The sequence below is a fragment of the Lepidochelys kempii genome, chromosome 13, assembly GCF_965140285.1.
Source record: "Lepidochelys kempii isolate rLepKem1 chromosome 13, rLepKem1.hap1, whole genome shotgun sequence".
NCBI lineage: Eukaryota > Metazoa > Chordata > Testudines > Cheloniidae > Lepidochelys > Lepidochelys kempii.
Window position 1 is genome coordinate 5,173,437 of NC_136392.1, and position 26,865 is coordinate 5,200,301.

The 26,865-nt window shown below is 49.5% G+C and overlaps 1 protein-coding gene across 2 annotated transcripts in view; it reads right to left on the reverse strand.

Annotated features, from left to right (window-relative positions):
* RGS19 (regulator of G protein signaling 19) overlaps positions 1-23,683 on the reverse strand; it is a 53,453-nt gene extending 29,770 nt beyond the window's left edge. Inside the window, exons 1-2 of one of the 2 annotated variants that reach the window (XM_073308996.2) lie at positions 23,136-23,535; positions 5,016-5,087 (exon numbers count right to left, since the gene is read on the reverse strand). Coding sequence is in view for 1 of the 2 variants with exons in the window: in XM_073308994.1 (XP_073165095.1) it covers positions 23,558-23,644 (87 nt within the window). In the remaining variant the exon portion in view is untranslated. Of the gene's footprint in view, positions 1-5,015; positions 5,088-23,135; positions 23,536-23,557 lie in introns of those variants that run through there. The other variant, XM_073308994.1, reaches the window with a different exon arrangement.
* Between the last annotated feature and the right edge of the window lie 3,182 nt (positions 23,684-26,865).

Sequence of the window (26,865 nt, forward strand, 5' to 3'; positions counted from 1 at the left end):
ACATCGCCGTGGTTATGCTGGCTTAACTCCATCATGTAGACGTAATGTACACAGAAGGGGTTTTTCCGTCAGTGTAGGAACTTTACCTCCCTGAGCAACGGTAGCTAGGCTGACAGAAGCATTCGTCCGTCAACTTAGCTGTGTCTACAAGGGTCGGGGGGGGGGGGGGGGAGGAGGTAACTGAATTTCCCAGCCCAGTCACACAGACCACATGGTGTAAAACACAGGAACAATGGATGAGACACAACACAGGGGAGCGGAGCTCCAGAGAATGTGCCTGGGAAGTTGTAACAGTGGCTCCCCCAAATCAAACCAGCAGACACCACTTCATAGATCACCAGCTGCTGTTTACACAGGAGGAGGGACCAGGTGAACCGCTGTCCCCCAGCAGAGGAAAGCGGCAGTGTTTAAAGAAGGACTTCTCCTAGAGGACACCTATCTTTTTGCCAGTGTATCATAAGCATGAATCTAATTGGCCTTTCATGTGGGTTTCCAGGACTTCCCTGGCTGTTTCTGCTAATCATCAGAGACATCCATTTAGTGTAGTAGTTTTCAAACTTTTTTTCTGGTGACCCAATTGAAGAAAATTGTTGGTACCCGCAACCCAGTGGAGCTGGGGATGAGTGGCTTGGGGTGTGGGAGGGGCCTCAGGGCTGGAGCAGAGGGTTGGGGTGCGGGGGTAAGGGCTGCGGGGTGGGGCTGGGAATGAGGGGTTCAGGGTGTGGGAGGGGGCTCTGGGCTAGGGCAGAGGGTTGGGGTGCAGGAAGGAGTCAGGGCTCTGGGCTGGGGGTGCAGGCTCTGGGATGAGGCCAAGGATGAGGGGGCTCTGGATTTGTGGGGGGCGCAGGGCTGGGGCAGGGGATTGAGGTGTACGGGGGGGGGCAGGGCTCTGGGCTGGGGGTGCAGGCATGAGGGGGTTGGGGTGCAAGAAGGGGCGTTGGAGGGTTGGGGGGGCTCAGGATTGGGGCAGGGGATTGGGGCGTGGGATTAGGACATGGGTTTACCTCCGGCGGCTCCCGGTCAGCAGCACAGCCGGGGTGCAGAGACAGGCTTCCCTCCTGTCCTAGCACTGCGGACCGCACTGCACCCCAGAAGTGGCAAGCAGGTCTGGCTCCTAGGCAGAGGCATGCAAGCAGCTCTGCGCGGCTCTCGCTCACAGGCACCGCCCCCAACTATCCCAGATTATTATCTCTGCCAACAGGATCCACGCAGGACACAGCCTTTCCTTTCCACCCATTACAGCCCAATCTGAAGTCTAGTTCTAACTCCATCTGAAGTCAGTTACTACATAAAAGCAATTGAAGCTGTATGGTTCTATAACCTCCTTCAGTCTTAAGGTGGTCCAAATAAGCATTTATTGGCTCCCCCCACAAAGGGAGGAAGCCTTGGTCTGTCATGACCTTTTACAGAGCTAGAAAGGACTGAGGTCAACACCAGACTCACTGCAGGATGCAGGAAAAGTTGAAACTACACGCGTGGGTGGGAGACTCTGATTCAAAACACTGACACCTTCAGTGCTAACAAAGGAAACACCATAAGTGGCAAACAGCTGGACAGTCAGACTTCACAAGTTCACACTGTGGCAATCCGCAAACCCTTGCAGTCACATGAAAGAAACAGCAACTCACAACAGTTCCAAGGACTGTTACACTGAAGAGCCCGGACGACCACTCTGAAATGTTTTCAGTTTTACATATTGCACCTAGGGCTCTTGCTAAGTGCGTTCTGAACACACACTAACAGAGGAGGGAGAAACAAACATCATGCTGACAAAATGCCAATACCACTAGAAGATTCGTCCTCCGTCCTCCCTGCAACAACAACAAAAAAAACCTTCCTCTTACCAGATGGCCCCTAGGAAGAGCCTGAGCGAATAAGCTTCTCGAGGTGCCTGGAACATCAGCAAATCCGGACTCTTTTAGATCAAGTCAGGGGAAATTCTAGAACAGAGGGTCTTCCCCCACTGCGTGTGGGGCCGGAACACGAGGGGAACCACCAGTTTCTATGGCAACCCGGACCCAAACAGTTTAGACCTTTATAAGGCAAAATCAGCTTCTTGAATTTCACCCAGAACTGAGTGGGAAGCCCTTGCAGATTACAAAGCACAGGTGTATTATGCACCACCATTAAATTGCTATGTAAGCTGGGCAGCTGCAGTCTATATATTTTTAGACACAACAAATCCTGCATCTTGGCAGGGGGGTTAGACTAGCCAGATGACCCTGGTGGTCCCGTCTAACCCAATGATTCTATGTTACTGGCTCATGTTTTTGAATGGGACTGAAATGCAGTCCCCAAGCAGAGTGCATTCTTGCAATCCAGGGCTCTCAATCCAAGGATCTCAGTGCACTTTGCCAAAGGGGCTGGAAATGTCCCCAGCACACAGACTGGGCAACAGAGGCTCATAGACAGGCCCCAAGTCACACAAGTTAGTAGCAGGGTTTCCCCAAGACTTCTCTACTCTGACCACTGAACAGCCTCCCACGCAGGATTTCAACGACATTCAGCTATGCTCTTCACACCAATTTGCACTGTACAATCAAGGGTGTGTGTGTGCGGGGGGGTGTGTGTTATGCCATCCCTTAGGGAGAAGAGTTCTCGACACTCCAGTCAGAATGTCTGTTTGCTTACTCGCTAACTCATGGCATCAGGTAACATAACCAGGCTCAGAGACATTTCTGCACCCCATGTGCACTCAGGACAGCTTTATTCAGTTCCCCCACCCTGCCCCTATAGGCAGGAAAACGCAGCATTCGCTCTTCAGATCAGCCCCGTGTGCTCTTGCCGTTTGCACAGGAATTGTACCGCTCCTCTGATCCCCTGCCCGTTCCCCTCGCAGCAGTCAGATTACTAGGAGCTCAGCAACACTACAAGGGCCGATCTTCCAGGCGCTCAGAGAGCGGTCCCACTGTGAAATTAATGGAGCAGGCAGAAGTTTGCGGACTCAGCCCTAGGTTATTTTGTAACACTACATTGGGACTGGACTTGATGCTTTAGAGACAGAGAAGTCACAGTGCTTGGAAACTGAGTGAGTCAATATAAGGGATGGGGATGGAGAAGAAATCCCATCTGATGACAAAATTCATGCTGGTGACGCCCGTTTGCTGCGGGACAGGATGCAGCAGTTCGAATGCTCCAGGCTCTAGAGCAGTGGTTCTCAACCTGCGGCCCAATCAGCACACGTGCGGCCCACGTGACATCCTCGGAGACATACAAGTAGTGTACACATTGTGTGGATGAGGCCCACATAACACACAGAGAGCTGCATATGCGCCCCACAGTGGTAAATAGATTGAGAACCACTGCTCCAGAGGGACTCCCAAAGCTGCTCTCCGAAACACCTGGCATGTCTCAGTGCAGTGAGCAACACTCTGCCTACGCAGATGACGGCACCCCGCACCGCGATGGCTGTCTCACAGCCTCGGCAGCCTGCACTTGCTACCTGGCAGCGGTACAGGAAGTTGTACGAGCTATTATTAGGGTTCATATTTTTCTTTAGCAATGTAGTTTAAAAAAAGAAAAGAAGGTGGAGCTTGAAAACATATCAGACAGTTACAAGCCATGGACGCCAGCCCCCAAGAGAGAAACCCAGAGTGCTCCACCATCTTGGCTGCTTGGGGCAACGGTGCTGCCATTAGGTCTCGCTGTTCTCCTCCAATCCTTAGCAAACAGGAGCTCCAACTAACAGCCCAGAATAGGAACCGATCATTGCCACGCTACTGTCGTTGCAAGGGTTCCCCAACTAATACCTGAACCAGTCCAAGGGCCAGGCCCTGATCTTCAAAGCCCACCATGAATGGGGACCAAGCTACTCAAGGGGCTGTCTCTCCCTCCACAGCCATGACAGCCGTGCACCTCAAGAACAATGGAGCTACCCATGTGGAGTCTCTCAGGGACGCGAGCCCTCCCAGAGACGAGTGCAAGGACTTCGAAACTTGCTCCATCCAAATCCAAGCCCATCAACACCCAACACTGAGATAATGCCGAGAATCCATCACCGCAAGGTGACAAGGGAAACAGACTAAACTTTAATGCTGGCCTTGGCTGGCAGGTGCCAGCTAGTGCTTTCCTTTCCCCCTCATCAGCTAAACACTCAGTGGCCCTCTACTTGTTCTCCACCTCTTCAGGGAGCAAATGGGAGGCAGGGATCAAACCAGTGGAAGCGACAGCAGCTCAGGAGAGCTCTCTGTGGTAAAACCAGCAGTCCCAGCCGAAAGCCCCTCTCTCTGTGGGGAGCAGCAGGCACTCGCCAGTGGGGAAATCTGTCACTGCTGGCAAAAGAGGGGTGTGGGGGGGGGGAGGTGTCCTCACCCTGGATAGAGGCAGGGCCATTTACTTCACTTGCTGCTAACATATGATTTCCTGGATCAATTAACTAGGGGCGGTTGAACATTTTCTCTCTCAAAGCATCTACTTTACATGGGGAAAACAACTGATTTTTTGGTCTAAAATCAATGCCTAGAAATGAAAACATTTCAATTCTGAAATGCCACCATACTGTCTCATGAGAGTTGCCATTCAGGTGCCGCATGCTCCCATTCTCCTCTCTGGGCCAGGCTCCCCAGCTGGATTACATCTCCCAGGATGCACCACAACCACGCACCTGCCATAATACACCACCTCCCCTCACCAAGAGGGGAGCCCATGGCGCGTCATGCAAGATGCAGTCAAACCTGGCCGACAGACACAATAGGGAGTATGAGGTATCTGAACTACAGCTCCCAGGAGGCACCACAGCAGCGTTTCAGAAAACCAAAATATTTTGGTTTTCATCTCGGCCCCCCCAAAAAGGAAAGTTTTCCTCAGAACAAAACCTCATTTTCCAGCTACCTACACCATAAATTCCTTGGGAGCAAAGTCAATAGTAGCTTGTCAGTGAGCCATGCAAGCCCCCAACCACCATTCTGCCCCCTGCCTCATGAAGCCTTGCTCAAGTTTCTGACCCTTCGCGATCATGTAAATTCTCCGAGCCTCCACCTTCCCCCATTTCTTAGGGGGGAGTAATGCATCCCTACCTCACAAGTTGGGCAGCGAGGCCTGGCTCCTTAGGGTCTGTGAGGTCCTTTGAGATCCCCGGATGACCAGTGCTATTGGAGTGCAAAGCAAAGTATTGTTAATTTCCCCTCTGCATTTCATCACTTTTATAAATTCAGCTTCCAGCAACAAATGCAGATGAGTCTGTGCAGCTGGTGGGAGAGGAGAGACACTTTTATGGGATCTTTTTACCATCCAACAATTGTGCTGGCATCCCAGAACAGAAACTAAAAGCCAGACACTTATTTTAGACTCAGGGTTGGGAGGGAGGCCTAGGCCTTAACCAGAAAAGAAGGAGCGAACCAAGTTATTTCCAGTCAAGGCTGGTGATAAAGAATGGGTGTTATTTCCCACTGTACCTCCAGCCTCTCTTGCTGCCCCCTCTTTTCACCCAATGAACCAGACACTCGGACAGAGCTTGCTTTAGGAGAAGGGGGAGCCAAGAAGGCCAATCCCACCCAAAACGGGCACGTGGCATCAGAGCTGAGCCAACAGAGGAACATGTTTCCCCATGAATATTCACTCACATCTGAGAGTAAATTTTGATTGGGTCACGACTCTAAAACCCTTTCACTTTCTCATCAGCACTAGAGCTTTCTCAGAGGTGAACACTTGTGTTAAACGCAATTTAAGCAAGAATACTGGTCAAAACTACGTAACTAATCAACACAATAGGGACTGCGAACATCCAGAGGAGAGCAACAAAAGTAATACAAGGTTTAGAGAACCTGACCTATGAGAAAAAGCATGTTCAGTCTTGAGAAAAGAAGACCGAGTGGGGACCTGATAACAGTCTTCAAATCTGTTAAGGGCTGAGGACGGTGATCAATTGTTTTCCACGTTCATTTAAAGGTAGGACAAAAAATAATGAGCTTAATCTACAGCAAGGGAGATATTAGGTTAGATATTAGGAAAACCTTTCTAATTACAAGGGTAGTTACACTCTGGAGTTGGCTTCCAAGGGAGGTTGTGGAATCTCCATCATTGAAGGTTTTTAAGAACAGGTTGGACAGCACCTGTCAGGGATGGTCTAGGTTTATTTGATCCTGCTTCAGTGCAGGGGGCTGGACATGATGACCTCACAAGGTCCCTTCCAGCCCTACATTTTTATATTTCACAACAGACTGCCCATAAGTGACCTGCAGACTGTGAATCTGCACAAGGTAAAGCCCGCAAAATATTCAAGAATTCGGACACCTCCTTGTGAACAGAAATAAGCAGGGAGAGGTCTCAATTTTCCACCACACCAAGCATTGTCATACAAGCCTGTGAAAAGGGACATCAAACACTATCAGATCAGGATTCTATACCACAGGCAATGTTCAATACCTGCTTTGCACAGGTTTAAGCGACTAACCAAATTGCAAGGCAGTAGAGATTGATGCTCAACAGTCTGTCCAAGAGGTTACATGTTGCAAGTTATTTGTTCACCTCCCTTCCACCTGTCTAAACACCCTCCTGACTTGTTAGTTCACCTGAAAGCCAAGACATCTCCTACTTGTTCAGTGATTCTAGCCAGGTAACTGAGTTTGCAGCATTCTGCCCTGGCTGAATCAGGTAGAGAACTTTTGCACCTTCAGTGACCATCTTCTCACTAGCCCTAGTCATTCCCCGGACCTGGCAGCATTACTCGCAGCTCCACTTCTTCTGTGGCTGCCATCTCTACATCAGATTTTCAGTTTTCAGCACAGTTTCCCCCCCGGGTTTAGTTCTTACTGATGTGTGTTCCTGTTCGTTGTTGGATCAAGGCTTCAGCACAATGGAATATGAGAAATTAAGAGATGGCAGCGGGGAACACCATAGGCCGGGGCAACCCGTAGGACTCAACTGCAGACTCATCCTGTAACTAGGCAGCCCTAAGAATTGCTGCAGGCCTCTTCCTCAGCACAAAAACCATAGGGATGACTGGATCCAGAAGGAATATGAGCCCAGGGGCTCAGGCAACCGGATCTGTGTTAAAACCAACAAAACCTATGGAGAGAGAGACACGCACAGGCTCACTGGGGTAGGGTGTACAACTGCTGCCAGTCTACCTGCCTGCTGGAAAATCAGGCCTCTCCTTTGTGCCGGCAGCAGACAGATCCCAGCAGAGCTGTTAAAAGCTCCTCTCTTCCTACTCAGGTATCTCCTTATCAACAATGTAGCTCAACTGCCAGTGGCCAATGATTTTACACAGGAGCGAGAAATGCGTCTTCCTTCCAGCCGTTCACCATTCGGAACCCTCATGCCGCAGGGGGCGGGGAGGGGACAGCGCTCTATCATTGGATCCATCTTTCCCAACCCTAATTTCTACGTTTGGTCTGCTGATAACGATCAGATTGCTCCAGGGTTCCCAGCCATTTTCACCCACTGGATTTGTAGAGGGCACATGGCTGTGGGAACAGTCCAACACACTAACCCTAACCTGGCCTCTGTTAACCCTTCCCTTGCTGTTTGCTAGCACAGTCTCTGTATGACGATAGTGCAGCATGACAACTCTTCCCTATGTTCATAGCTCCACCACGCAGAGTGCTGCAAAGCCGATATACCTACGTGGGGTGCTTTACCCCACATCCCACAATAGGCAGCACTTAAATGGTTAAAAGCCTGAAACCGATTTGCCTAGCTTGTGTTCTGATGTGAGGGCAAAACCCAACTCTCACCATAATCTGTAGCAACTGTCCCTGAGATTCCACCTACGCTGATCAAAAGCACAGGATAATGGAGTATATTTCAAACCACATAAGGGGGCATATTCTCAGCTAGTGTTCATTGCCACAACTCCATTGACTTTACCAGAGCTGTGACAATCTACGCCAGCTGAGGAGGTCCAAATATATTTTGTATCCACTGGAGTGGTGGGAATCCAGTAGCATGTTTTACTCATCCCACTTTGAACTCCTTCAGAATAAAAAGGAACAGAATTAGCCGCAGTCTGCTCATCAGCAACTTGTAAAAACAGCTTGTGAACAATCAGCATGCGACCGTACCTCTGTATGAACGAAATGGGGGGGGGGGACCAAGTTGTACTTGACTGTCTTGTCCTAAATCTGTCCACAGCCATACAGGGTTATATAAAATGCCACGTATCTGAGCCCTTTTTAGCTACAGTAGCAACAGAACAGAAGCACTAAACTTCTAAGGGTAGCAGGCAGGGAAAGGGAATGGCTCTCGTTAAAATCTAGCAGAATCTTGTAAGGGGTGAAAAGCAACAAGTGTGGCTAATGTCTTGCAAAACTGTTTCAGCTGGGGGAGCCAAATTTCACCGCGATCCTGTCCCCTGAACCAGCGAAGATTGATCAAACAAGAGGAGGCATACAGAACTTCCGAATCAAAAGATCTGTCTTAGCTGAAAGGTCTCAGCCATAAACATGTCTCAGCACTGCGGAATTTGTTTTCCTCTAGGGACCTGTTGAGTTTCCTCAGCAGCAGTGAAATTCTAGGAGGCACGCACATATTAGGTTATATATTTATTAATTGCACAGGGTCTCCAAAGGTATTTTGATACCCCTGCTTAACACTGTCAAGAAAGCTGTGACATCCCTAGAGTTTGATGAGCTCCAGCCAACTCAGGGCACAGATGGGAAGTGAAGACAACACAGTCACCCAAAGAAGTAGGTTATGTTATAAATTCATTTCCCTACACATATCTAATGGGAGTCTCCTAACGGAGTTGCAGTGTGTTCAGCGTTCATTAGAAAAACCTGTACTGCAGTCTAACAATACAATCCATACATGGCTGTTACAGCACCTTGCCTTAGTCTCACACTTCCATAAAAACGTAAGTAATTACTAAGTAGAGTAAAAGCAGCACACACAATAACCAACCCTGACTGAAAATTTTAAAAGACAAGTAGTGGAGGTTAAAGAGCATATTTATTGGAGGATTAATACCACTGTGACAGACAGGCAGCTATTAAACAATCGTTGATGCTCCATAAAAGATGTCTAACAATCAATAATTATTTGTTTAGCATCTGCTTACAACTGAACTGAAGGCATACTTGAACTCTCTTTGAAAGGCATGGCACCATCAACCAACACGCATCAACCAGCCTGCACAGAAAGAGAGAAGGGAGAAAAAATGAAAAAAAAAAAAAAACAGATAAATGTGGATCCAGTTAGGACAGTGGTTCTCAGAGCTGGTCTGCCCCTTGTTCAGGGAAAGCCCCTGGCGCACCGGACTGGTTTGTTTACCTGCCGTGTCCGCAGGTTCGGCCGATCGCAGCTCCCACTGGCCACGGTTCGCTGCTCCAGGCCAATGGGGGCTGTGGGAAGAGGCGCGGGCCAAGGGACGTGCTGGCCGCTCTTCCCGCAGCCCCAATTGGCCTGTTAAATCCTGGGCATCTCTTTGAAAAATGAAGGAGACCCATGTTTTTATTCAATTCTTCCAGTCCTGGAATTAATATTTTGGGGGTGGACCCAGACACACATTGCCAAATGATAACATTCTCAATGTTGGTTACAATTATTATTATTCGGGGCAAGAAATGGATCTGACATTGCCACTTTAAATACACCCCCTGATCACAACAACCAGGAGGGGGAACAAATCATTAAGAACGGTTTTTGTCATCTGAACTCAGAGTTAAAGACAAGAAGAAGGTGACTAAGCGCATCTTCCAAGGAAATGAGCCACCAGTGACAGGGAGACTCAACCCATATGAATGTTTAGAAAAACAAACCTCACATGCAACTGAGCAATGCTGATATCAGGCAAGAACGCCAGAAACCACTGACATTTTGGCTAAGCTGCTGTTATCCAAGTAAGCGAGTTTGATCAAGTCTTTTTTTGCTGGAATAACAGTGGGCTTGCACTCTCTCTGAGATAAGCAACATTCATTTTCTTTCTTTCAACATGTATTTGGGGCTGAGTCCCTTTTAGATGATTATTTCCTTGGAAAACGTGCTGGTTGTCTCAGCTGGGATAGTCAAAGGAGCCTAAGGGGTTGAGACACCTGATTTTCATTGAATTGCCCAGGGGTGTTTGAGGGCCCAACTCCTTTAGATGCTTTTGCCAATTAAAGAGGTTTCCCATCCACTTTAACCCAGGATTTGTAGCACCCAAGAAAGCATACTTGAAGTCTTCATAGCAACACTGGATGCCTTTTGGGAAGATATGCTTTCGTCAAATGCTTGTTACTGGGCTCAAGACAGGAATAACTGGAAGAAATCCTGTGGCCTGTGTTCTACAGGAAGTCAGATGAGATGACCTAATGGTCCTTTCTGGTCTACCTATAGGTTGGGGAGGGGCAAGGGGCTTTGAACAGGGGCCTGCTCTTATTAATTCTAAGAGGGTCTTTTATTTTTTAAACATGCACAAAACAGCGCCAGTCTGGCCTTTAGAAGGAAGTCACACAACGATGAAAAACGCTTAATGAAGAGCCTCCTGGAACCCTAATCCCTCCTCCAAGGAGGGCAGCGCAAATTCAAAACCGTATGCAGTGAGCACTCGCTCCGGAGGGTGCGCCTTATACAACGCTTCCAGTACCTAGCGAGCACAACTGTCTGCCCTCAGAGCCACGCCGCCCCTCTCCACTCTGCCCCCTTTCCAAGAGGCAGAATTCCCAGCCGTCACTATTGGGTGCTCCGCAAGAGGAAGAAACATGGAATACACCCAATATGTCAGTGCCATGGGCCAGACAGCAGAATTCAGCCCTGCTTGCTGCTTGGAACGCCTGCTCTAAGCAGCTTGCAAAGCAGGTTAGCAAATGATGCTGTGTGTTATTGAAACAGTACGGCAATTCCCCCTTCTCTGAACACATTAGCGGATGCGGTCATTTCTTCAGGGACTCTTTGGTTTGAACACATTCAGTTGTTTTAAAGCCTGTCCATGCCCCCAGAGGCTTCCGTAATGGCATGCCCCCCACGCACCGCATCCCTAGCACAGCCCTGACCAGCCCTTCATTTCCCTCTTCTCCCCACGTGGCTCGGCAGGTTGCTGGCTTTGCAGTGGGTGGAAGCCTGTCTTCCCTACCTTGATCAGCCAGAGAGGTCGCTGTTGAGCAAAGAGGTGCTCCCTCCCCTCACAAGGGGAGTCAAGTGCACTTTCTCCAGCTGCCGTCAGTAGGAGGTGGCAGAGACGCAAAGCACTGGCCCTAAACACAGAGGGGCGTGTGGTTTTTAATGTATTTTAACTGGGTTTACAGGTGCATTCCAGGGGTTACGTTAGGCAGCCCAGTCCCTGACACCACTCGCACTTGCTTCATGCAGAAGGCAGCAATATATAAAACATAACTTGTATGCCCCACCCTTGGGCAGTACAGGGAATGGGATTAGCCTGAGGTGACAAAGCTCCTTTGCCCAGTGTGTCTCTGATAACTACACTCCTCAGCCTGCTAGAGCCCAAGCATGGCCGGTGTGTGACACACCCACCCTGGGGGACATGCAATAAATTAATCCTGCAGGGAAGCTGGAAAAGCTGTGGGATTTGTGTAGGTGACTCTGCAGCCCCACTGCCATGACTCTTCACTGCGGCAGTAAGGAATTCTCAGCAATGAAAGCAAGGGGACACTGAATGCATGCAGAACACAGGGGACCGAAAGGAGGGTGTAACGCATTGTCACGCCCTGGGATGCAGTCTGGAAGCTCTAAGACACACAACTGGGTGAGGCTGGATGAATCTCCAACCCAGCTGTGTGTTTTAGAGGGGGGCAGTGGTTTCTCCCGGCTCCCAGACTGCACCCCAGGGGGACAACCCATCACAGAGGGGCATTGCACAGGCATGCAATCAGTGACTGTGTCTAAGCATAGGAAGATTTCATTTAATAGGCTGAAATGAAAAAAACAACCACAAAAACAAACACATCCCAACAGCAGACAAACGGGAACTCTTAAAACTTAACTGAAGAACACTGCCCCAAATCTCCGACTAAACAAGGCTATCCCATTATTCTCTCCAGACCAATGAGAACCTGAACTTCAATTGTCAGCTCTTTGGGGCACGAACTGTCATTTGGTTCTGTGTTTATACAGCACCTAGCACAATGGGGTTCTGGTCCACATATGGGGCTCCTAGGTGCTATGGTAACACACATAATAACCAAATAAAATCTCCCCCATCAGCTCCTAACACATATGGTTAAAGCTATCTGCTTAGCTTCAAGCTACTGTAGCCTGGCACAGGAGATCTTTTGCCCTAACATCTCAAGTCTCCTCTTTTGTCACTGATGTTTTCACCTGCCAGCACCCATCCTTATTCCCTGAGCCCGTGTTTCCTAACCTCGGCACTTGCTCAGTTTTCAGCAGGGGAAGTCAGAGGGAGAACTGACAGACCGGTTTTTCCCAGGTGCCCTCGTACTCCACAAGGTGTATTTTTGCTGCAGGCATCAGAGCTCTCCCCTCTGTGGTCAGACAGTGGAAGTCTCCAAGAGAGGGTTTCCCTGACTGTTTAAAAAAAAAAAGAGGCCCGGGGGCCGCTCAGGTCGGGAAGGAGCGGTCAAGCCAAACTCTCTCCAGAAGCAAGAGACGCTTGGAAACTTCCAAGAAAGATGCAGGGTAAATGGGTTATTTACAGTTACCTTATGCTCATAGCTTACAGATGTACAAACAGTTCAGGACTATAGATGGCGAACATCATCCTGGGGTGTATTAACAGGAGTGTCATATGTCAGACACGGGAGGTAACTGTCCTCCTCTACTGGGGAGGCCTCAGCTGGAGTCCTGTGTCCAATACTGGACACACTGGGAAGAATCCAGAGGAGAGCTACAAAAAACAAACCGTTTGGAAAGCCTGACCTGGGAGGGCAGGTTTTAAAACCTGGGCACGTTCAGTCTTGAGAAAAGATGACTGAGGAGGGACCTGATAACAGTCTTAAAATACTTTAAGGGCTGTTATAAAGAGAATGGTGTTCGATTGTTCTCCATGTCCACTGAGGATAGGACAAGAAGCAATGGGCTTCATCTGCAGGCAGGGAGATTTAAGTTAGATATTGGGAAAATCTTTCTAACTATTAAGGACAGTTCAGCTCTGGAACTGGCTTCCAAGGGAGGTTGTGGGAATCCCTGTCCTGGAGGGTTTTAAGAACAAGTTGGACAGACACCTGTCAGGGATGGTCTAGATTTACTTGGTCCTGCCTCAGTGCTGGAGGCTGAGCTACGTGGCCTCTCAAGGTCCCTTCCAGCCCTGCATTGCTATGATTCCATACCGGTGGGGCAGAAAGAAGAATGGAGGCGATTTTATCCCGTGGGAAGAGGCAGATTATTTTTGTTTTTTCTCTTCTCGTCTCTCAGCATGTGCTGCTCAGGGGAGGTGCATACAAATAGGAATGGTGGAGAGAAGTTCATCTGCTCATTCCCTACCTGAAGTCTAAGTCTCTGCTTTTGCCATCACTGTGACCTCCACAGAAAGCAGCAGCAATGTCTGAAACAAGGGGATTATAACTTTGAGCAGCGGAAACCGATTAACTAATTCTTCATAACTAGGAACAAGCAAAGCAAAGCACAGAAGATGAGACCATGCCCTGCACGGGCATAACGGCTCTGGACTCCACAGCATTCTTTCCCAGGAGATATCAGCTACTCTGTTACAGGGTTGTGGTTAGCACCAAATTTGCAAGAGCCTAATACTATACCCATGCTCCAGAGAACCTTGCTGAACCTGAATCAACAGGTCCAATCTCCATCATTTGCCTTTTTTCTCCATTGCTCTCCACTCAGAGTCTGCCTTTCAATTCACTAGTGGTGTTAAGCGAATCCAACCCTCTCACTTATGGGAATAAACTACACAAAATACTCCAAGTCGACTCCCTGTGAGCCACTGCTGCATCCAGCAGCCCTTGCAACACCACCATTCCAAGACTAAGTGAGAGTTTCCACAGCAGTTAGCATCAGCAGGCCCTTCTGCATCTCTTCCCCATCTGAGTCCTGGCAACACTAGCACCAGTCAATACCCTGGGGGGAATTCTGGCTTCCGTTTACACCTGGCCATGCCTGCAGACTCTGAGGATCTGCCCTCCAGTCTTCAAAGGGGGTGCAGAGGTGTAACAGAAAGGTAAGACCTGGACCCATATGCTGAGAAAGCGAAGGCAACCTGCAACACCTTTCAGCCTCAAGACTTCATCTCAGGAGATGAGGCTCAGAGTGGTTCCCTTACAATCAGCACAAGGATGAAGAGAAATTAGAACTGTCAGCCACAGGCTTAAGGACCACCCCTTCAAAAGGCACCCCAAGCCGTCCAAATGGCCTTTCCTTCTTTCACACACAGTTGGAAATGCGTGGCCTATGCTCGTACCTCTCTCAATTAACTCAAAGGCCTGGATGCAAGCCACTGCTAGGCTCACCGATCGCAGCACCAGGTCCTCTTCACTATCACCAGCACACGCAGGTATCAGTCCAACTCCCAAGGGCAAGGATGAAATAAGAACCTTTCTAGCATCACGCAACATCCCTCTGTGCTGAACTGAAGGTGGGGGAAGCAATCTTATGCCACTTCTCCTCTTGTAAGAAGTTCGAGCCCTGGGTGGGATGGAAGGAGGACTCCTGGGCAGCCACTCTTTGTACACTGCCGTGCAACATGTTATTAAACCCAACCTCCTCTGCGGACATGGTGCTTTCCATGGAAAATTCTAGTTACGTTCCCTTTGACTAACACATGGCAACTGTTCTGGAAACTTTCTGTAAACATCCAGGAAAGCATCCTCCATGTTTAATCATATGAGGAGTAACCTAGTTAAAAACACTTGGGTCTGTTTAGCATTTCAAAGGCTTTCTGATAACAAAAAAAAAAACCTAAGCAAACCACTGAGCCAGTTTGAAAAAAAACAAGACAAAACGGACCAGGTGGCAACCCCAAACGCCTTGCAAAGGAGAAGGAATCAGGTCTCATGAAAAGCTTTGAGCACTGGCTGGAGAAAAAGCTCTCTCTACAAGGGAGGTCAAGTTTTAAATAGAGCATGTGACTGTTGGGCCATCCTCCATCCCAAATCTTGTTCTAAATTAATGCCCAGCTCATTAGTCCCCAGCACACCACACCTTTTCCTCTTGTGATTGATGTCTGTGCATTTTCTAGCAAACGAACCGTTAGGAACATTCACAGGCAGAACAAGTTTAAAGTGAATACAAGCAAAGTGAATTGAACTTGTAAGTGTCAGAATGCACACCAGGAAAAAAAACAGTTCTCAATGATAATCAGTCCAATCACAATGTAACAAATGGTTTAGAGACGGTAGATTGTTCATTAAAAGGTGGCAAATTCATAACTGATAAAAGGAGACAGTTTCCCAATCAACACAAAATTAGCCTGTGAAACTCCCTGTCACAAGTTGTCTGAGGCCAAGAGCTCAACAGACTTCAGGAAAAGACTAGACATTTATATGCATAGCAAGAGTACCCAGAGTTCATAGCAAATACTAATGAAACAAGCAAGAGTTTTCGAAGTTCTATAAAACCCCACACTCAGGGCATAAACCAACTTCTAGCTCCTGGGATTCAGAGGAAGATTATCTCCTAGGGTCATCTCATCTGCAAGGCTTCTTCCTCCGAAGCAGCTGGTGCTAGCCACTATCAGAGAAAGGACACTGAGCAAGACGGAACTTGGGTCTGATCCAGCCCGGCAATTGCTACATTCCTAGAAAGAAAAGCTCAGTGAGCTGTAGCTCACGAAAGCTTATGCTCAAATAAATTGGTTAGTCTCTAAGGTGCCACAAGTCCTCCTTTTCTTTTTGCGAATACAGACTAACACGGCTGTTACTCTGAAACCTGTCAACTGGCTTAATGAGTTATTTGCTATGGGGGAGTCTCTTGGTTCTCTGAAGGCTGCACACAGGAGTTTAACACACGTGTGTCATGAGGATGTGAGAGTTAACCTCCTGTAAACCACAACCCCTAGAAACCAATGAAACAGCAAGCCAATTAACCCAACACCCAGCTCCCCACTCCATCTCTATCCTCGTTCATTTTTACCTAGACATGTACGGGGGGGGCGCCTACCACCAGAGCACATGAGGTAGGGAAGGATTATTCACATTTTACAGGTGAGGAAAGCAAGGTACAGAGCCCCGGTGACTTGCCCATACTCCCACAGGAGCTGTGGCAGAGCCAGAAAACAACAAGACCATTCTTCCTCATGTTTTATGGTGCCAGTCTCTCCACACAAGACCATCTATCCAGACTGATCACATGCCCTCCATATCACCATGGTTTCTGAGCCCCTCCCAAGTACTGAGAGTGAGCTAGACCATCTCTGCCTCCTCCTGCTTAGCCCACAAACACATACCCATGGGTAACTGAGAGCCCTGCCCTCCGCTTGCACCTCTGAGCTAGGCAGGTCATCAGACATGACACTGCGTTTAAAAGGCTAGTACTGTCATGGGAAGAGGCACCGCGGTTCTGCTGCTGCTGCCCCGGTAGCAGGAGTTGGGAGTGCTACAAAGGCACCAGACTCTGGAAGAGGAATGCTGCTCCGGTCATGTCGCTCAAAAGTCTACTCGAAGGCCATGAAAAAGCAGTGCAGGTGGGTGAGAAATGGCCTCTGGTCACTCCCTTTCCCCGGATCTTGACTCTTTTTGCAAATGTGAAAGTGGATGGCTCGGGGGACAGGGGACTAACGGCACAGAGAGCTTTCGACCCGGAGCGTCATCTGTCGCGCTCTACCTCATGTCGATAACATCTGGAAGTTGTTACTTGCTACAGGCCTGAGCAAGACGATGGGGGGGAAATGGGGTCAGTATCACCAACAGTCAACACAACGAATTGCATAGGTCTCAGCCCATGTTCCCGGGAGTTCACACTACAGTTGCAGCCCTTGCTGGCAGCCTCAGTAGAGGCCCAGGATTTGACAGGCCGCGAAGGGCTCTTCACAAAGAACTAAGAAGGGCTAGGTCAGGCTGGAGGCTGGCTGGCAGAGAGTGGTCTTGAGGAGCTGGGCCTGCACCAGTTCTGAGAATAGAGGAGTTCAGTTTGCAGGACTGTCACTAAAATACCTCTCGCTAGCACTAAAGTCACTCACAGCAAGCAAAAGAACTTTCTCTGCCTTGGACGCTGCATCCGTATCACAGAGTTCTTTTTCGGAGAGCTAGCTTCAAGCTTTCCTTGCTTCATACCCATTGGCTTCTCTCTGCACTTATATCCAAAACAGTGCTTGGACATTTGCTTTCTGCTGGAGGAAACTGTTCAAGAACTAGTCAGTCTCGTGTCTGTGCATGAGACACAGAAGGGGAAAAGAAACCCTTCTTGTTGGCTATCTGACTTCCCTTCTGATACACCACGTTAACAGCAAGGCACAGCTCCCACAGAGCAGGCTGTCTACACAAGCCTCGCTAACACAAGCCGGCCAGCTGCTTTTCTTTCCTCAGAGCTATCATCATTGACATAGATTTTGCAGCCCCACACAGCAAGAAGGGGGGGCTCAGGCTTTGACTTCCCACTCACAATACGGTACCAGTACGGCAAACTTTCAGCACCGTTGCAAAGGAGAAAAGTTTGTATTTTAAAATTTTGCATGACATATTCTGTGCAACAAACTTTTAAAAACACACAAAAGCCCGTGGTATGTTAATGAAGCACCTTCCAAGGGTCAAACCACACCTTTCAAACTCTTGTCAGAAGCAGGAGGATGGCTGGAGAATTGGACAGGCGAGTTGTTATATAACCCAACCCCCTAATACACAGTTTCCCAAGGTCAGGAAACCCCTTTTTCATTTCTAATGGTCCTAATAACATTTTTTGTTCAAGCGAAATCCCTTGATTTCACAAAATGTCCAAAGGCACAGGCTTGGCAGGGGCAGGGGAGGACTCAAACAGTTCCCTGCAATTTAGGGCTAAACCCATTACTGTCAGTAACCATGACAGGACTCGTTTACTATGAGCCAATCACACTGAGTGAGGTTTCACTCTCCGGAATGCCCGTAACTCTTAGACAGCGGCAGAGTCAGTGCTGAAATAACAGTCCAGCTGTGAAGCATCCCTACCATACAAGCCCAGAAGTTGGAGGCAGCTCCTGCAGAGATCGGGGGAGGCAGAAAGCACCTAAAAACAAGCTTCAGAAAGGCTCAACTTTCTCAATTCACAGTGCCAGCAGGATCACAGTGCTGCTCGGTCTTTCCCAGACACACCTGTGAAGGAAGACGCCTCTTCTTGAACCAGATTTGTGTGTTGCAGCCACATAAACAATCTATCGAACAATAAGGCCTTCTTTTCCATATACAGCCAGGAGGATGCGAAATCCCGCGACCACATTTGATGTGTTTCTACCTCTCTTTCCTGAAGCAGGAGGAAGAGGGGAAACTATGAATTTCTAGCTGAACACAAGCGGAGAAAAGATCTATCCCCCATCACTCCGTGGGAATCGAGAAAGGTAGCAGACTGAGCCCAAGTTCAGAGATGGCTTTTTATTGACTGCAAGCTGTGGAGTGTTTTAATTACCAAACGTTTTTCATAAGCATAGTTTTATCCCCAGTCCCATTTGACTACATACTACTGAATCTGACACAGTATTGACAGCTTGTGTTGACTCACTAATAGCTTTAGGAGTGGCATGAGCATGTTTGGCTTCCACATTAATGCCCTGACCTTGCAAAAATTTAAGCGCATGCATAATTGATTTCAACGGGATTACTCGCATGCAAAAAGGTTACGCGTATGTATAAGTCTTTGCAGGGTCAGGGCATTTTCCATTTAGTCTGGAGAAGAGAAGACTGAGAGGGGACATGATAATAGTTTTCAAGTACATAAAAGGTTGTTACAAGAAGGAGGGAGAAAAATTGTTCTTCTTAACCGCTGAGGATAGGGCAAGAAGCAAAGGGCTTAAATTGCAGCAAGGGCAGTTTAGGTTGGACAGTAGGAAGAACTTCCTGTCAGGGTGGTTAAGCACTAGAATAAATTGCCTAGGGAGGTTGTGGAATCTCCATCATCGGAGATTTTTAAGAGCAGGTTAGACAAACACCTGTCAGGGATGGTTTAGATAATACTTAGTCCTGCCATGAGTGCAGGGCTCTAGACTAGATGACCTCTCGAGGTCCCTTCCAGTCCTATGATTATATGATTCAATAAGATGGCATCGTAGAAATGCATGTTATTCATAGTAAATTTGAAATGTTCAGAATTGTTGCTTTTCTTTCTTAATTGGCAATTGGTCCCACTTTCATGGTCCCGTTTTCATAGTATGTCAGTACCAGTTTCAAGGAGAAATGGGCCCTGAATGTTAAAACTGCTTTGTCCATGATGTCCGTATCATCATTTCCCAATGTTTTTACAGCAAAAGTTAGCTTCCCAAAAGTGTGACAATTCCGGGCTGGGTGGAGACATATGTTGAACAGAACTGGAGAAAGAAGGTCAGGTTTCTGGAGGAACCTACTTAGGTGTCCTCCAGGAGCTCAGTAACAAACAGAGCCCAGACTGCTAGCTCCCAAACTCCAGAGCATCAGCATATAACCGTGGCCTCTCTGCATGCTCAATAAAGATCTCTTTCCTGCAACTCTGCTTCATTACTTATTGCTTGTGAAACATTGTGGCGGAGATTTGTGTACAAGATTCTTCAGAATGCAGCAGCTACCAGGGTGAACCGTGGCACATGGCATGACGCCTCTAGAAACTCGGCATTTAATTACACACTCTGCAGCCAGCTTTCTAGTGACACCCAGCGCTGGTACTGAGCCCTAGCAAAAGCACAAGAACTCCCCAGGGCCTGCCTGGCTTGGATTTAAAGAATTAAGAAAGAACTGACAAAAATGAGCAGAATAAAATACTTCGGTCACCACTCAGAAGAGAAAAGGCGGAAGCAGAATGGACTGGAATGAAATACAAAGCAGTGACAAAACCGTGATGGAGAGCACTAAGCAATCAGGGAAATAATTTGATTGGCTGCGACGAATAAATTAAGCACCTATCTAGAACTAGGAGGGGCCCTGGTATCGTTCATAATGGTTACAATTGTGCATGTAGCTTGAGCTTAAAGAGGACACTCTGCAGATCAGAATTTTTAAGAAGTCTTTGGCAAGGGTGGGGTGATGACAATTATAATTATCCTGAGCAGGTTAAGATATTTCACACTTCAAGTTTCCTGGTAACTGGCCACCAATAACTTCTGAAAGCTTGCTAGAATTGCTATAAAGTTACCTGGTGCACAACCCAACTTCCAATTTTACACCACCATGAAATGTTTGGGGGATTCCCACCCCCGTTTATCCTCTTCCTCACCCTGTTTCTCAGTAATTACTGGTACTATCCAAAATTTTTTTTAAAAAAATTGTTTACTGAAGTATCTAAATCACTCGCTTTAAAATATTTCCTGTGAACTCTAAGAATGCAGTGCCTATGCAAAGCCAAGTAAGGAACCAAACAAGTAGAAGGAAGCCTTGTGGACCAGGAGTAAACTCTGGAGCATACAGGGTTACAGCAGGGTGGAAAGATGCCCTGAACCCCAGGGGAAACTGAGTGCAAAGGCAACAATAAAACTGAATTGCCTCCCGCTTTCCTCTTCGTAGGCCTTGTGACAGATCTGGAGCTGCTCTGTAATAATTTATGAATAGTGTACGTTGACCTGGTTATTGGCATGTGGACACTCACACATTGGTTTAGCTTAATAGGAAAAACAAGCAGGAAGTAAGAGAATGACTCAAGATCAGGGCTCCTCAGCCAACGTCTGAAAGTGAAGGAACAAGGCCCAGACTGTCAGCTTTGAAGATTTTAACCCCTTCCCAGCCAACCTGCAAAACTAGTTTTGTCCCAAAGGGCCCAAGCCCGGAAATGCAGACGAACCGAATAATTCTGGCAGTTTAAAATGGGTTTCTTTCAAGAGAAGGGGGAGTTGTTCAGGGAGCAGCCACCAGGGCAGGAGGGGGAAAGGCGGTTCTGAAGAAATTAGGCCTGTCTAGGCTGCCACCAGGGACAGTACACCTCTCAGTACGACAGACATGTGTACACCACCCGTTGTATCAAAATCCTGTTTCTCTAACTGGTTTGTTTTGACAACAGGAACAAAGACCGCTGGGGTTTTAAGAAGTCTGTTTTGGTCACTGAATACCACTGGTCCCAGACTCCCACAGGAAAGAACCACTGGGACCCAAACTCAGTTGGATCTGCTGGGTAAGCACAATTGATGCGCAGAGGACCCTAGCCCAGGCTTGGTCTCAGTATGGGAGAATGGTACAGCTGCGTCCCGGGATAGGCAAAGACACAAGGCCTTATACCTACGGGGGTGCCCTCAGAGACCAGGGGGGGAGAGAGGCGCCGCTAGCCCTGCACCTGTGACAGGCCTTATTGTAAGTGACTGCTTCATTATATTTTTCACTCCCACCCTCTCCAGGCCTGCTTTGGTGCCATAATATGGAAACAGACAGGCCTTTACTGAACTATATTACAGAGACCACCCTGCTCACCGCCTGTTATAGGAAGAAGGAGTTTGGTCAGTTACTGCAGAGCACTCTTTTTTATTAGCATGCAGCTCCGGTCATTTGCGGGGAGGGCTGGTGGGCAAAACGTTGTGTAGGGGAATCTGAAGTGGCATCCGCCCCCAGTAAAACAGCCTGGAAATACCTGCCATTCGGTGCACCGCACTCCCAAGGCGGAAAGCAGCGGCATCCGGCTCTTCACACATTCGATGGTGATTAAGAATCATTCCGAGAGAGCTGACTGCCTTGTATTCAGAGAGGGAAATGAACTCCCCTACAAGCTGGGAAATCCCTCCCACTCACTTTGAACACTTTTTGTTTAGTTTCTTTAAAAAGGCCCTGGCTCTGTGCCAAACCAACAGCCCGAGGAAGCTTCCCGAGACATCCGAGCTTCCCAGAGGAACCTGCCCATTCCCAAGGCACCTCCGCAGGTGATGCTCAAAGGGATGAAGCCACAAGAACAGCCTGCACTTCTCTACCCCATCTGAGATCCACACAGCTCCTTGAAATGTTATTTACACTCCTGTAGGGCCGAGACCCCCCCAAAGGTCAGGGCCCCAGTCTATTATTCCCCCACCAACACACACACTCCCCAGGTATCCTTACCCTGCTTGATACATGGGGAAACTGAGTCACAGAGCATGTACGTGATTTACACAAAGGTCACACAGGGAATCAGCAGGAAGGGAACCCAGGAGTCCTGACTCACGGGGTTACCTTTGGGGGTGGGTCGGAGGTTGGTCACTGGGAGACCTCTCCCCTCCTCCGAGCAGTGCCAGAGGCTGCCACAGCCTGCTCCAGGGGGAAGCCTCCTACCAGCAAGGCGGGGAGGAGGATCCTTTTCCCCACTCCCCCCTTGGCTTTGCGTGGCTGCAGGGCAGCAGAGCCTCCTCCCGAGGCAGCCTCTGCACGCCCCCAGCAGAGCCAGCTGCAGCTGCCAGGGGCCCGGCCTCTCCCCGCCTCGTGCGAGCTGACAGCTCTGCCACGCGACATGCAAGGCAAATCCCCGGGTCAGACAGACGGCAAAGGCGTGGGGGAGGGAGGGGGCAGCGCCTCCCCCGCGAGCTCTTCCTCCTCCCTGGGGCTTCCCCCACCCCATTAGTCGGCATGCAATTCAGTGACAACCCCCGCATCCGTATCGCCTATCTGCATCTTCCGCGCGCACACACACACCCCGCTCCCTCTAATCAGTTGCAATCCATTGCACATGGGTTTCATTAGAAAGGATGCAAATGCAAAGGAGCTCAGCTGGAATTCATGCTGCCCAGGAAGCTGAGCGGCTCTTGGGGGCTTACGCCTCTCCTCCCCAATAGACAGCCACACTCCCTCCCTCAGCAGCGGTTTACAAGGCTACCGGCAGCACTTGATGCATTGGGGGGGGGGGGTAAAAAGGGACGGCGGCAGCCAGGGGGAGCCCACCCCACTGAATACAAGGCTGGGAGCCAACGGGGGGGGGGCGGGTTTAGCGTCCACCTCCCAGGAGATACAATCCCAAGCAATGCACTGGGAATGGAGGATTTGCAATTCAGAGCGAGCAGGGGGGGGGATTGCAAGGTTGGGGTCGCTCCCTCCCCCCCATCTGCAGCTGGGCTGTGTTTTCTCCTTAGAGGAAACCCCTTTCTTCCCCGGCTCTTGCACAAACGGTGCTGGCCCGTTCGCTCCCCACTCACACAAAAGGGAAGCAAGAAGATTTTTGCATCAATGCTCACACATTTCTAGCAGCAGCGCGGGCCGTGGCGGGTGGGGGGAGCCTGGCTGCAGAGCCAGGGTGCAAAGGGGGGGGGGTTTACTCACGAGCTGTGCATCCGAGTCCCCCGCAGCAGCGCAGCCCTCCTTCCCTTTGCTGAGGCACATCCGTCCCCGTCCCCCCTTTTTTTTTAGCTCCAGAATCGACACCCTTAGAGAGACGAGCTTGGAGAGGCTGGCAGGGGCTGCACTGCGCACGCGTCCCCCGGCCCCTGCGATTGACTTCCTAAAGCAACTGCATGCCGTTTTTGCACTTCCTCACGGCAAAAAGCAGCCGCCCGGGCACTGCCTGGGGCAGGGGCAAGCGCCGCTCCTGCGCCTTCTGCAACCGGCCCCTGAACCAGCCTCCACCACTGCCTTTTCCTCTGCAAAACCAAGCCACGGGCCGGGGCACCTTCTGCCCGAAGTTTGCGCCTCCCTCCCTCCCTCGCTGCTCCAGGGTTGCCTTGCAAGCCACTTTGGCAACTAACCTCCAGCTGGACCACGCTGCCTCTGTCCCTCGGCGAGAGATGCATTAATTTGATGTTTGCCTTGGCTGTCCGGGCGGGAGAGCGCATCCTTCCTTCCTTGCACGTTTTGCAAGTGCAAAGGTTGTGATCAGCGGGCATGTCTTTGGGGCAGCATTGGCTGGAAGTGGGGGGCGGGGGGCGGAAGGGGGCGGCGAGGAAGAGTGGTTTCTCCGTATCAGGAGGGTTGTTCGTTTAAGGGGGAGTATTTGTCACTAAAAACGAGACAATAAAACTCCTGGGGGAAAAAGCGTGCATCAAAACTGCATCCTCTCCAGCGGGAGAAATGGTCCCCTTTGGTTGCTTTAAACCCATTTCCCTGGGAGAAGCTACGTACACATTCCGCCTGTGCCAGGACACGTTCCGAATAGGCCGGGATGTGCCTGGTTCAGTGAAAACCCAACGCGACACCCCCCCCCCCTCGGTTGAGGAGCAGGACCCCCCGGTCAGACGCAGGCACCAGCCGCTCAGACCTTATGTACCAAACACAAGGCCTCTGGATATTCTCGACGGAGTGTTCCCAGCAGAATCGACACGGTCCCCCTTCCACCCATCCGCTCGCACCCCTCCTCATGGCACCGGGGGAATCTTTGCTCCCTTAGGGCCCGAGTCTGCAATCAGTCGCAAAGCCCCTCCCTCCCCCCCCCCGACCTCAATTGGGGGCAGGATCGGGCCCTTCCAGCATAAACTTTCCCAAATCGACAAAGCACACCCCCCCCCCGCTTTCAATGATGCGGCTGTCAGCCTGCCCCCTGCCCCCCGCCCCCCAGCCCTGCCATTCAATTCCCAGTCGCTGGATTTGCTTTAGGATTTAATTGGCAGCTCCTCCCTAGACGCCCCCCCCTCCCCCACCTCAGTTGACCTATTGGTAAAAGGAACAATAACATTTGGCTTAAAAATCATATGTTTTTAAAGGCAAGCGCTCGCTCTAGACAGACGGTCGGACGGGCTCCCAAATTCCGGACAATGGAGCCCTGTGTCTGAAGAGCTGAGGCGTTTCTGCTCCAGGCAGCGAGCCCCGCTTATCTCCCTCTCAGATAGACGCAGATAGAGTCTGGGGAAGGAAAGTGTCTTTGTTAAGTCACGAGCGCCACGTTGGATAACCAGGAGCCCGGAGCGGATTCGGTTTAGGTGTTTTGCCAACCCTTTCCCACTCCCCGCCCCGAGCTGTAACGGAGGAACGCGCATTTCCCTCCCCTTAGAAGGGCACCGCGCCAATTCCAGCATTTGGGAGCAAATTCGGGGGCGGCCAAACTTCACCTGGGCAGGGTTTTGAAAGGGAGTCAAGGAAGGAACGGGAAATCTCACCTGGGCAGGTTTGGCGACTGGTTATAATAGTTTACTGTAGTTTAGACGCATCTAAAGACTCCAAGTAGCGACCAACTCCATCTGCCCAGCTTTTGATGGGTCAACCAGCAAACCTTCTCAGGTGGCTAATTTTACACAGATCAAGTGTAAAGACCTAAAAACAAGCACCCCTTTTGTTACCTGCGCAGTATTTTTAGCCACGAGTCTGTCATCGTCCCGCCACAGAGTTTCTCAATGCATTTGGCTTACCTGGGGGCTCAGGTGAGGAACTGCACAGTCACGGAATTAAATACCCACCGCTGTCCACACCCCACACCATGTACGCCGCGGGACGCATTCATTCCAGGCTCGGTTGGCTGTGGGCGGTAATACTGAGTTCATCCAGTAGGTGTCGCCCAACTCCACCACGAGACGCGTCTTCCATTGTCTCAGCCAAGAGAGTGATCCCTGCGAGGGATTCCCCGATGGCACTGGAGATTACAGCTCTGCACTGCATCGCATCTCCAGGCCATGCTGGCTAGCTGGCCCTTTCGAATATATAACGATTGGTAAGACTTCAGTGTTCATTAAAACAACATAGCCTCAGCCTGGGTCGCAGGTGGCATTGTTTAGATTCTGCCCTCTTGCAGGCCCTTGTGCCAGGGCCATAGACCCCCATGACCTTGCCTAGGGAAAGGCAAATGGAAACAAAGGCTTTCACGGAATAGCTGGGGAAAGCGAACGTGATGAGCAGTGTTGCTGTTCCTGTTAATAGCTATAGATACCCGCCCCAGAGCCAGCTGCATTTCCATGGTGGGGGAAGGGAGCCTGTTATTATTTGTGTTGTAGCCACAATGTTCTAGGCACTCTGTAGACATTGAAGAAGGGACAGTCTGTGCCCCATGAGGGACTTGCCATTGAAAGAAATCTCTTATCTCCCCCACAGGAGTGTTGGAGGCCTCCAGCAGGGTCTAATTTTGGCCTCAGTCACTCTCATTTAGTGGAGTGTTCCTGGAGCTACTCCAGAATCCCACTGGGTCTTTTTAAACTGAGGGTGGAACCTGACCTTTGAGATGCTTTGAGATCCTGAGAGACAGGCGTGCTAGAGAAGCACACCATGTTATCATAACAATAACAACTCACAGAAAGAGCATCTGAACCTTTGACTTCTCCATATATAGAAAGAACTCCAGTAATTCCAGGCAGAATGTCTATGGGAAGGGAAGCCTCTTTCAATGAATACCTGAGAACAGACTCAGCCAGTCTCAAGGCTGAATTGCATGGCGCCATTCCCTATTGAATCCTTTCCCCCCGTCATCTGCAAACCGTGTGATGGAGAAAGAAGCCCTAGAATGGTTGCTCCAGATACAGCTCCAGGAGAAGCACTGCGATATCACCGTCACCAGAGATGCTAAAGGAACAAACATCTCCAAATTGCTATCCATTTGTTTCTAGGTAGTGCACCCACAAGGATTAAACAGTTAATTACATAGAGTGCTTTTGCTCTGCTCCGGAAGCTATTTATTGAAAAACCATCCCTCCACTTACATTTACACATCCTACCCGGATGATCCAGTAAGATTTTTCCTGCTGACTGCATGCCTGTGGGGGATGGATGCTCTTATCACCTTGAGAGGAAAGATCCCTCATTTAGACAAAGTCTGCATACTCCTTACTCAGACGGAAGCCAATGGAAGTTTGGCCTGAGATAAGACCTGAGAAAACAAATTGAATAAGGGCTTCAGGATTTGGCCCTTTGATGGTAGCACCTCATTTGAGTTAATGCAATTATAGTGGAAGTTATAGAAAGGCCTGGAGAAGTGTGCATAGGTTTTTCATAACATGTTAAAATAATTAAATGGTAGATTAGGTCTCAGGGACAGCCATTGAGGGTCAGATTCTCCCCTGTGTCTGAGATCCACTCGGTGCAGGGGGAGCATCTTTGCAGACTACCTGACTAGCCATTTCTTGGGAGGAGACTATCT